The sequence below is a fragment of the Pituophis catenifer genome, unplaced genomic scaffold (assembly GCF_029215685.1).
Source record: "Pituophis catenifer annectens isolate HBS135680 unplaced genomic scaffold, rPitCat1.0.hap2 SCAF_2, whole genome shotgun sequence".
Classification (NCBI taxonomy): Eukaryota; Metazoa; Chordata; class Lepidosauria; order Squamata; family Colubridae; genus Pituophis; species Pituophis catenifer.
The window spans coordinates 189,262,722-189,275,113 of NW_027256882.1; the positions used below are offsets into that span (position 1 = coordinate 189,262,722).

The window sequence follows — 12,392 nt, forward strand, 5'->3', positions numbered from 1 at the left end:
TGCTTTTTAACTGCTAGGTGGGCAGGAACTGGAGCAGGAATGGGAACTCCTTGCATGGTGCTTGGGGCTTGAACCCAGGCTATCAGCTTAGCAACTGATAAGCTCAGTGTCATTAACCACTGAGCCATAGACAATCACTGAGCCAGCAGTGTGCTGCAGCCACCAAAAAAGCCAATGCAATCCTAAACTGCATTAACAGATGGGTAGAATCAAGATCATGTGAAATAATAATACCAGTTTATAATGCCTTGTTAAGACCATACTTAGAATACTGCATCCAGTTTTGGTCCCCACAAAATGAAAAAGATGTTGAAAGCCTGGAAAGAGTGCAGAGAAGAACAATAAAGATGTTTAGAGGGCCAGAGGCTAAAACATATGAAGAACGGTTGCAGGAATTGGGTTTGTCTAATCTAGTGAAAAGAAGGACCAGGGTGACATGATAGCAATGTTCTGATATTTGAGGGGCTGCCACAGAGAAGAGCGGGTCAACCAAAGCATTAGAAGACAAGACAAGAAGCAATGGTTGGAACTAATAAAGGAGAGACGCAACCTAGAACCAAGGAGAGATTTCCTGATGGTGAGAACAATCAAATAGTGGAATGGCTTGCTTCCAGAAGATGCTCCATCACTGGAGGTTTTTAAGAAGAGACTGGACAGACATTTGTCTGAAATGGTATAGTGTCTATTACTTGTGCAGGCGGTTGGATTAAAAGACCTACAAGGTCCCTTCCAACTCTGTTATTCCGACACACAATCTGAAGTTGTGTAAAAGGCCTCTTAGTAATGGTGGGTTGCTCCTGGTTTGGTCCGGTTCTTGCAAACTGTAGTAATAGCTGCGGGAGGCTCCGCCCACATGCCCAGATGTCATCGTGAATGATCTGCGCATGCGTGCACGCGCTTCCATTGCGAACCGGTAGTGGAGGTAAATAGAACCCACCCCTGCCTCTTAGCTACAACTACCACCTGCTCATCGAACAGAAGGATCTCCCCAGTTGTGTACTGGGTCTGTTTGCAGCAGACCGTATCAAAGAAGGCAAGTTCTCGGAACCTGATAACCCCCAAACACAAGCACTCCAGGGGTGGATTCTACTTACCTTTACTACCGGTTTGCAATGGGGCCACACGTGTGCTCTTCTGCGCATACGCGGGAACATTTTGATGACATTGGGGTCAGTGGGTGGAGCCTCGCTCGTTTTACTACCGGTTTTATAGAACCAGTGCGAACCGGGGGCAACCCACCATTGAAGCACTTGGTCTTGCCAAGGTTGTCTGTTGTTCCCCATCCAAAACCCCACAAGCCTCCAGCAACAGAATAGGACATTAACTCCCCTCTGTGGTGGAGGATTCCACCAGAAAAACTCATGGTTACCAAGGAGTGGTCTGACCACAACAGGGGAACCACAGAATGTTTCCCCAATTTAGAAATATATGGAGGTAAAATTCTTATTGTAAACATTGGAAGGGTTACTTAATTAACCCTTAATTAATTAATTAATAATTAATTAGTTAGTTAGTTAATGCCTGGAATGCACTACCAGACTCTGTGGTCTTATCCCAAAACCCCCAAAACGTTAACCTAAAACTGTCTACTGTTGACCTCACCCCATTCCTAAGAGGTCTGTAAGGGGCACCAGCCTGTCCTAATGTTCCCTTTAATTGTATTCATTTTATATATTCAATTCATGCTTATACTTATATATATTATCTAATATGTACTCAACAAAATTAAAAAAATAATTAAATAGAAATATTTCCAAAAAATATGGGAACTCAGAAGCTTGTTTCCAATTCTTATGGTTAGTATACCATTCTTAAACATTTCAGGTTCTTTTTCATTGGAGCATGATGTACATGGAAAGATGAACTGCCTTGAATCAGAAAAAATGCTATGTGAGACTGTCAAGATTTTTTCTCTGCAGTTGTCTGTCACCTGCCCAGTTTAAACTCGTGGGTACTTGCCGAGAAGGGGAGGGCGAATTTAAACGTCATAGAATTACTTTCAAGCTGTTCATACAGTAGGTTTCCAAAGAAAGAACTAAAAGCAACAATTACAGCAGGTAGACAGAAGGAAGGGTGATTTCTTTTAAGCTTGACAGAAGATGTTGCTGTGAGGAGAGCTGATCGTATGGGACATGTAGCAAAGGAAGCAGGAACCAGACACACCATAGTCAAAGAGAAGAACCAGGAGGGAGCCTGAGGCAGCTGAAGCCAAAGAAGAATCTGCAGAAAAGATCCAGCAGAGAGAAAATGCAGTTCTGAACTCTAGGTAGTGGCAGAGCTAAGTGGGGAAGGAAGTGAAACAGTGAAAGATTTTTGTAGTATAAGCAAAGTAGCAGAAATTTAAATCATTTAGTTAAGTTTTAAGAATTAAGGCATACTTTACATAATTTACATTTGGTTACTCTATATAAATATGTTTACAAAATGTATAGAGATAGTCTTGTAAGTATAGTATTTTGTCCTATGTTTACACAGTATTAAGCAGCTTTTCTCTGCTTGTTAGCTGTCTGTGTGTGCCTGGGTCTGTGAACTCAGAATAAAATTCAGAATTCCATGTTTATTTCCAGAAAAAGAGTAGTAAAAGAAAAATTAACTGCAAAAATTTCACTTACTTATGCAGAAGAAAAGTACCAGTATTAGAACTAGAATTATTGGTATTGCGATTAAATGTATTCTACTTCTTGATTGATGATCAGGTTCTTAAAAAACAAAATTGAAAATATTATGTTGAAAGTCATCTGAAATCAGAAAACATCCTTATGTGCATGTGCCCAAAATGTTAAATTTAGCTTTTTTTGCTGATTCTTTCAAGTTTTCCAGACAACATACATAAGTATTAATTATATTGCAACAAAATACAACTTGTACTAAAAAATTAAATTAACAATTATTTAGGTATGAACACAATAATGTATACATATATAAATATATATGTAATATAAATATATAAAACATATACATATATAAAAGGAGGGAAATATATTGAGATTATATAATAATAGAAGAAACAGACATAACAATTGAAATGAGATAATTCAAACAAAGATAAGGAATCTGTCTCCTACAATCATAGAATTAGAAGGGGCTAATTAGGTTCTGAGCCCTCCTTCTGTCTTCCTGGGAATCTAAATTGTTGTCTTGTAGTCCTCGACTTACGGTCAGAATTGAATTGTAAACATTTCTGTTGTTAAGCGAGAATTGTTGTTAAGTGAATTTTGCTCCATTTTATGATCTTCCTTGCCACAGTTGTGAAGTGAATCACTGTAGTTGCTAAGTTAGTAACATAGTTGTTGAGTGAATCTGGCTTCCACATTGAATTTGCTTGTCAAAAATTCACAAAAAGATCATATGATTCTGGGACACTGCATATGATTCTGGGACAAATACATGCCAGTTGCCAAGTGGCCAAATTTTGATACAGTGACCACGGGGATGCTGAAATGGTTGTAAGTGTGAAAAACAGTCATAAGTTACTCTTTTCAGTATCCTTGTAACTTCGAACAGTTACTAAACGAACTATTGTAATTTGAGGACTTCCTGTGCTGCAGTTTTATTAAGACATCTGTAATGAGTTACTAACCCCACTTCTGAGCCTATTTCTGTTATTCTTTTATTGGACAGAAAAATTCTATACACAGCTTCTTTTGGATGGCAAACATCATAAGACAGCTTTTTCTGTTGTAAAATTTACATTAATAGTGTGTAGAATTCATGCATTGTTGATAGCAAAGTTAACTATGCACATCTACAGGACTTTGTATCACTGTTGTGTGTATTCTATCCTTTCTTTCAATGAATCTGAATGAGTGACTCATATAAAGTTTAACTTCGACTTTAATACAAATGATATCATTTCAGTGATTTGTGTAGTAATGCCTAATGTTCTGCATGACATTTTGTGTAAATGTTAAAAGGTGATAAGATAAATCTATGGTGTCACAATTCAAACTCAGCATCTTTTATATAATAACTCTGATGCACTTAAGGAAGGAGCTAGGTTTGTCTTGTGATGCTACATCTCTTGTCATGTTTGTTTTGGCTTTTCCCATGGATGCCACTGCTTCTTGGCTGTGCATTAAGACTATTTTAATTTACTGACAAATCAAGAGTTATGAATGTGAAGAGTGTCTGAAAGAACAACCAAACAGCCATGGAAGGATAGAGCTATATAACACCTGCTGCAAAAGACTGTCAATGTATATCATTTTCAATATTACAGAACTAATACCTCAATAGAAGAATAAAACAAAATTGGTCATATTTCTGTTGATTTCTTTGTGCAGGAATATAAATTTCAAGTATTGCTCATATTTAATTTTTACCTTTGTCAGCCTCTGACTTACTGCTTTGGCTGCCATAAGAAATGGGTGGGAGAGAATAGACTGCGTGGGGGGGGGGAAGCGTGCTGGAGGATTTTTGAAGAAACGAAACTCAATCCCAGAAGTGGCTATCGGGTGAACCGTCATCGCGTTCCTGATTGATGACGATGCCAGACGTGCTTCCACCTGACCTCTGGGAGACCTTTGGATTGGGTGATTGATGATGAACAGTGGGAGGGGATGCTTTCTATATGCAACTTTCGCGCCTATTGCTTTAGTTTCAGCTTTTCTTTGGTAGTGTTCATTTCATTTTCCAGTAAAAGTACATTACTCTATAAATAATGGAGTTTGGCTCATTCTTTCCTGGATTTTGAAGGAAGCACACCTGACATTAAACTGAAACTCACTCCAGTCATCCCGGATAACCACCGAGGGGACTGAGATCCAGATCATGTCGGACCAGGAAACTGAAGAAGGAAAGATGGGAGCATCGGGTTCTACGATACCTTCACTTCAAGCAGAGAAAGAAGCTGCTGAATGGTTGGAAAAACTCCAGCTGAGAGAGGAGTCTGAGGAAGCCAGATGGTCGAAAGGAGTAGGAAGGCTGCCGGACTGGGGGGAGAACCCCCCAGGGAGTAACCAGCTCCAGACCCCATAAGAGAGAGGCGGTGTGGCTGCAAGAGCAAAAGGAAAGCCTCATGTTGGCACAGGCATTGCAACTCCTCCGTGATGTTGAAGACAGCCGGAAAAGCCGTGAGTCTTATGGGTTCCCTGTGGAGAAGGGAGGAGAAGGCCCCAGGGGGGAGCCGGAAGAAACAGCCTGTGGGGGAGAGAATGAGGAAGCTGAGGAAAGAACATCTCAGGCTTCTGGAGCTCAAGTGAGGGATGCAGCAGGTCAGGGACCCCCAGCCTTGCAGCCCCCCCCCAGACGTAAAAAGCCAAAGATCCCCCCCCAACCGGGAAATATGATGGGAATCCAAAGACCTTAGGGGTTTTTTTGACTCAAGTGTGGAACCACATGCAGGACTGGGGGGAGGACTACTTATCAGATGCCGCTCAAGTGAGATGCGTCACGAACGTATTAGAGGGAGCAGCAGCTGACTGGATGGTGGTCCTCCACAATAATAACTCCCCCTTGCTGAGAAACTACAACCAGTTCATGGGGGCTCTTAGGAGACGGTTTGAAGACCACCTAGCTGAACGGAAGGCGAGACTTAGAATGAAAGGCATCCAGCAAGGCCGGAGATCAGTGGCAGAATATACCCAAGAATTCCGTGAGCTGGCACCCTACATGACAGGGTGGTCAGAAGCGGCTCTACTGGAGAGTTTCAAAGATGGGCTGAATGAAGAGATATACAAGGACTGTAGAGGCCGGGGGGTCCCCGAAGACTTGCAGAGTTGGTATATAGCAGCTGAGGATGTGGAGATCGAGCTGGCCTGAAGCCGACTCCGAGGGGGGCGTGCTGGAGACCCGTCATCCTCCTTTCACCATAAAGGAGCACCTAAGAGGGGAAGGCAGAATTCAGACCGAGGTCGAAGCCTTTCACCTGTTTCAAATGTGGGAAGGAAGGACATCGGGCTGCCGAATGTTTCTCCAAACCAGTATCAAAGACCACCGCCTTGGGACCAAAGAAGGCCGACAAACCACCCGCAAAAACCCGTGGCACCGCCCTGAAAGGAGAAGTCGTTGAGTTCGCTCCCCGAAACAAGGGTGAGCTGAGAACTCCGACCACCGCCGACAACAGCGGGACAGACTCCGACTCCGACTCCGATGATCTGGTGAGTCACACAGAGGACCCCATGCTCATCCCTGTAGAAATAAGGGTGCCATCCACAGGGACACAAGCACAGATGTTAGCTCTACTAGACTCTGGGTGCACCAGGTGCATAATCAGCCCGAAAGTGGTGGAAAAGATGGGCCTGAGACTAAAAACATTAAAAAGGCCCATTGCGTTCTGTCAGTTGGATGGATCGATTGCAGGAGGGGGCCCAGCCAGTTTTGTGACCGAACTCATTGAAATGCAATTGGGGGATCACGTAGAGAGTCTCAGATTTATTGTGGCCCCTGGCATGGAACGACCCCTCATACTTGGGCTGCCTTGGCTCCGTAGATGGAACCCACAGGTTAATTGGAAAACGGGGGTCTTGCATATTCGCATCGGAAAACCGAGACTAGAGAGGGAACCCCCCCCCCAGAGGACAGGACAGGACCTGAAACAGCGGAAGTGGCAGTAGGCCACATTGAAGGGGAGGAGAAGATTCCAAAAGAGTATTGGGATCTCTATGAAGTTTTTAGTGAAAAGGCCTCGGATGTACTGCCTCCCCACAGAACTACAGACTGTACCATTGAAATATTCCCAGGTGTGAAGCTCCCTAAGCCGAAAATTTACCCCATGACCCCTCAAAAATTAGGGGAATTGTGAAACTTTATTGATAAAAATCTAGAACGGGGGTTTATCCGACCTGCCAAACCAAAGGTGGCGGCACCGGTATTTTTCCGAGAAAAGAAGGATGGCTCCTTTCACTTGGTAGTTGATTATAGAAATCTGAATGCGATTTGCATGGAAAACATTTACCCCCTACCACTTATGAAGGACATGCTATCTCACCTAGGGAAGGGGAAAATTTTCACCAAACTTGACTTACGGGAGGCTTACTACTGAGTGAGAATTAAAAGGGGGGATGAATGGAAGACAGCATTTAGTTGCCCACTTGGATGTTTCCAGTTTAGAATGCTCCCATTTGGACTACAGGGAGCCCCTGCTGTGTTCATGCAATTGATTAACGAAGTACTGCATGAGCACCTGTTTAAGGGGGTCCTGGTCTACTTGGACGACATTCTTATCTACTCAGAGAACATGGACGACCATGTGAAGTTGGTGCGAACGGTCCTGAAAAAACTCAGGGCTGCTGAACTATATGCCAAACTTTCTAAATGCGAGTTCCATCAAAGCAAAATTGACTATCTTGGATATCGCATATTGCATGAGGGGATTGAGATGGACCCTGGAAAGGTTCAGGCCATATTGGAATGGGCCGCCCCACGCACCCGCAAACAACTACAGAGTTTCCTGGGATTTGCAAATTTCTATAGACAGTTTATCCCCTCATTTGCAAAAATTGCTTTGCCTATAACAAATCTTCTAAAAACTAAAGGTGAGGCAAAACCAAGACCCTCACGACCTCTTGAATGGACTATGGACTGTCAAGCAGCTTTCGAAAAGTTGAAACGACTGTTTGCTGCTGAACCAGTCCTCAAACATCCAGACATGGAAGAGCCTTTTGTAGTACAGGCTGACACGAGCGACGTGGCTGTGGGAGCAGTACTTCTGCAAAAGAACGCAGAAGGGGAATTACAACCCTGTGCTTACACGTCTCATAAATTATCAGAAACCGAGAGGAGATGGGCCATATGGGAAAAAGAGGCTTTTGCGGTGTGATGGGCATTGTTAATGTGGAGACAATTTCTGGAAGGAGCAAAGCACCCTTTTGAAGTTTGGACTGATCACAAAAATCTGGAGGCACTGAAAACACCACGTAAACTGTCACCAAAGCAAGCTCATTGGGCCCAGCATTTCAACCGCTTTAATTTCACTCTATGCTACATTCCTGGTGGAAAGAATTTCATGGCGGATGCACTCTCCAGATTGCCTCAATACAACAGTACCAAGAAAGAAGTAGTTCAACCCATCATCCCTTCGACACAACTGGCAGCGCCAATGACTACCAGAGCGCAGGTGAGGGCCGATCCAGCCCTTTCGGGCGACCTACTCCAGAAACTGCAAGAAGCCCTAAAAACTGACGAATGGTTTAAAACCCATTCAAATGAATGTACACTCCGTGATGGTCTAGCTTGGATAGGGGCTAAATTGTATGTCCCAGATAGTTTAAGACTAACAGTATTACAGTACGCTCATGATGCCAAGGCAGCGGGACACTTTGGGTTTGTTAAAACTCTACATTTTGTTAAAAGACAATTTTGGTGGCCTGGCCTCAAAAAGGACATAGAGGCATATGTGGCTAGCTGTCCGGTGTGTGCCTCAGCTAAAAGCCCTCCAGTGAAGCCACCCAGTTTGCTGCAGAGTGTGGCAAGGCTGGATGCCCCTTGGAAGGAAATATCCATGGATTTTATTGTTGACTTACCAGAAAGTGAAGGGTGCACAGTCATTTGGGCAGTAACGGATTTGTTTTCCAAACAAGTGCATTTCATCCCCTGCTCTAAAATCCCTTCAGCTAAAACTCTTGCAAAACTGTTTATTCGTCATATTTACAGATTACATGGAGCTCCAAAATGTATAATTTTGGACAGGGGTGTACAATTTACTTCCAACTTTTGGAAGGAGTTTTTAAGATTAATAGGCTCCGCCCAAGGGCTAAGCTCCACCCACCACCCCCAGACTAATGGGGCTTGTGAGAGAACCAATGCTGTGTTAGAACAGTACCTGAGATGTTATGTAAATTACCAGCAAGACAACTGGGTGGACCTATTGCCATTTGCGGAGGTGGCATATAACAACTCTATCCATAGCAGCACCGGATTCACTCCGTTTAAGGTAGCATCTGGTCAGGAATTTGTGCCAATCCCCGAGCTACCACAAGACACCCCACAAAACCCATCTTTGATTGAGTGGATCGAACAATTACGGCGCACTTGGGCTGTAACTCGAAAAGCCCTGGATGATGACACCGAGCGCATAAGACCCAAGCAGATAAAAAGCGGTCCCCGGCACATGTGTATAAAGTGGGTGACAGGGTTTATCTTTCCACCAAATACTTACAGACTTCACAGAAATCAAAAAAGCTTGGACCCAAGTATGTGGGTCCTTTCCTGGTCACTAGACTTATTAATCCACTAACAGTTGAATTGGATTTGCCAAAAACTTTGAGACGAATCCACCCTGTGTTTCATGTTAGCTTGTTGAAACCAGAACACTCGTCCCCTTTACGACCGGACCAAGATTCCCCTCCGGTCCCCATACTGATAGAAGGGGAACAACATTTTGAAGTCAAAGAAATTTTAGACTCTAGGAAGCACCACGGTAAGGTGCAATATCTGGTGGCCTGGAAACATTTTCCTCTGTCTCAAGCTGAGTGGGTGAACAAATGTGATGTCCGAGCACCAAAGAAAGTACAGTTGTTTCATACCAAATATCCTGATAAACCTTAATGCCTGTATTGCAATTTTTCTTTTCTTCCTTTTCTTTCCCTGTTTAGGACTAACGTCTTTTTCCAGAGGGGCCGAATGTCAGCCTCTGACTTACTGCTTTGGCTGCCATAAGAAATGGGTGGGAGAGAATAGACTGCGTGGGGGGGGGGAAGCGTGCTGGAGGATTTTTGAAGAAAGGAAACTCAATCCCAGAAGTGGCTATCGGGTGAACCGTCATTGCGTTCCTGATTGATGACGATGCCAGACGTGCTTCCACCTGACCTCTGGGAGACCTTTGGATTGGGTGATTGATGATGGACAGTGGGAGGGGATGCTTTCTATATGCAACTTTCACGCCTATTGCTTTAGTTTCAGTTTTTCTTTGGTAGCGTTCATTTCATTTTCCAGTAAAAGTACATTACTCTATAAATAATGGAGTTTGGCTCATTCTTTCCTGGATTTTGAAGGAAGCACACCTGACAACCTTTTAAAAATGTAGTAGTTGCATAATACTCCATCCAGTCACCCAACTCTACCCCAAATTAAGGGATAATGGTTGTAAAAAAGGATCTTTTGTAAATGGATATTAGTATAGCCCAGAGTTTTAGTTGAAAATTTGCTCCGGAAAAAAGAAAAAAGTAACATAACTTTTACATGAAGATAGGGACTTAGAGAAATATTTTGCATGTTCCGAATATGTATGTTTTCAAGGATATTTGTATGTTTTATCATGTGTCTGCACATAACAATGTTGATGTGTATATTCTGAGTATTACCTACTCAGGTAATGATATTCAGAATATCATCAGTTCCCTTTCTGTGAAAGCAGCTTTTTATTTGTTAGCTCTGAAAATATTCTGTTGATTTCATTGCTAATTTGTCTTTTTCAACTTTATTAATTTTTATACTTTAAAATATGACTGGAAAAGAAAATCACAGGTTGAAGAAATATTTTTTTTCTATTGAATCTTAGATCTTCAATTCTACAGCATCCATGTGAAAGGGGGAGGCAAACAGGTCAAGATGGCAGCTTCAATTATTTGATGAAGCCCCTCTCCTTTTAATGTGCCCTTTCACTTTAGATTCTTACATTCTTCATTTATTTATTTTCTTTTAGCCTAAATAGCAGCTTGTCTTTCTATTGTGGGAAATGAATATTTAGTGACTGAACATTTCCACAATGTCAGTCATTTCATAAATCTGAAAAAAAACCATAGACAACAGATAGTCCTTGGCTTACGACCATTTGTTTACAACAAACAACATTCAATGACATTCAGTTACAACAGCACTGAAAAAAGTGACTCAAGACCAGTCCTCACACTTAAATCCATTACAATATTTCTTGGTCATATGCTGAAAATTTGGGTGCTTAGCAACCAGCATATATTTATGCTGATTGCAATGTCCCAGGGTCATGTAATCACCATTTGTGACCTTCCCTGCCAGCTTCCAACGAGCAATGTCAATGGGAAAAGCCAGATTCACATAACAACCTTGTGATTAACTGAACAACCGCAGTGGCTTGCTTAACAACTGTTAAACTGTCATGTTTAACAATGGAAATTCTGACCCCAATTGTGGTCATAAGTTGAGGACTACCTAACCTGACCATTACAACAGTGCTGAAAACAATGACTTATGACTGGTTCTCGCACATACAACTGTCATAGCATCTCTGCAGTAATGCTATTGTGATTTGGGTCTGTGGCAATCATCACACATTTACAACAGTTTCAGCATCACACAGTCATTTGTGACTGTGCTAGCTTCCAACAAGGAAAGGCAATGGGGGAAGCTAACAGAGAAAGTCACAAATCATGGTCACATGATGTGTTGTTTAACAACTGTGGTGATTTGCTTAATGACTGCAGCAAAAAAGGTCATAAAATTGGGTACAGTCACATGACTTAATGACCATACTGTTCAACAATGAATTTTCCAGTATTTATTACAGTTTTAAAGCAAAGACTATCCATAAATAATCCCAAAGCCTACCTTCTACTGGTATACAGTCACTCAGATTGATGGAAGTGCTGGCATTTGAACCGAAAGCTATAACATAACATGTAATTTTCTGAAAATGGCTTGGGTTCCTCTGAAGCAGAACAACTGAACCCTTCTCAGAGATTTCTTCATTTCTGATGTTCTCCCAAGAGTATGTCAGAGGTAGGTCCTGACTTGGTGATGTACAGCTTAATTGAATGGTACCATTGTTAATAGTGCAGTTTATATCAGGCCATACTAAAGATGCAAGAGAAAAACAAAGTGATAAATAAAATAGACGTTTGAGTTACATGTATTTCTATGGCTTTGTTTAAATTAGTTTATAGCCAAGCACACACACACACACACACACACACACACACGTGCACTTCTTGGAATAGGTACTCATTTTTCTACTCAAAATAAAAATATGTCTTTTGCCTCTCTCCTCATCAAAGTGTTTTCAAACTCTAAATTGTCGGATTGTGTGGACAAAGACTTTGATCATCAGGTAAATAAAACTGTTCATTGCGTATGATTTTGTTTTTTAATGAACTATTGGGATAGCACTAAGACCTAAATGTTCACAAGTAGCTTAATTTAGCTGCACGACTATCTGCCGGGCATTAAAAAAACAATCATTAGTGAAGGAAACAATTAAGACTTATATGTAAAAAATGTATTCAATAGACTCCTGGCATGTGATGTAATACCAAAAGAAAATACATTTATTCAAGTATGCATCATAATTTTTTAAGACTTATTTTTTAATAACATTAATTTTATAGCATCAAATTACAGAATGTAATATTGATGTTTGCTATTTATCAGACCATAGTGTAATTACCTTGAAATGCGTATTTCAAAAACCAGGTAAGGCCAATACCTGGTAGAAACTGGTATTTCAAAGGCAAAATGCATTTCATTTTAATTCTGTTTTT

The 12,392-nt window shown here is 41.7% G+C and overlaps 1 protein-coding gene across 4 annotated transcripts in view; it reads right to left on the minus strand.

Moving 5' to 3' along the window:
- The window catches only part of CD58 (CD58 molecule), a 97,015-nt gene that overhangs the window by 67,017 nt on the left and 17,606 nt on the right, over positions 1-12,392 (minus strand). For all 4 annotated transcript variants that reach the window (XR_011599914.1, XR_011599913.1, XM_070935300.1 and 1 more), the window contains exons 3-4: positions 11,464-11,709; positions 2,613-2,699 (exon numbers count right to left, since the gene is read on the minus strand). Coding sequence is in view for 2 of the 4 variants with exons in the window: in XM_070935300.1 (XP_070791401.1) it covers positions 2,613-2,699; positions 11,464-11,709 (333 nt within the window). In the remaining 2 variants the exon portion in view is untranslated. The remainder of the gene's footprint in view (positions 1-2,612; positions 2,700-11,463; positions 11,710-12,392) is intronic.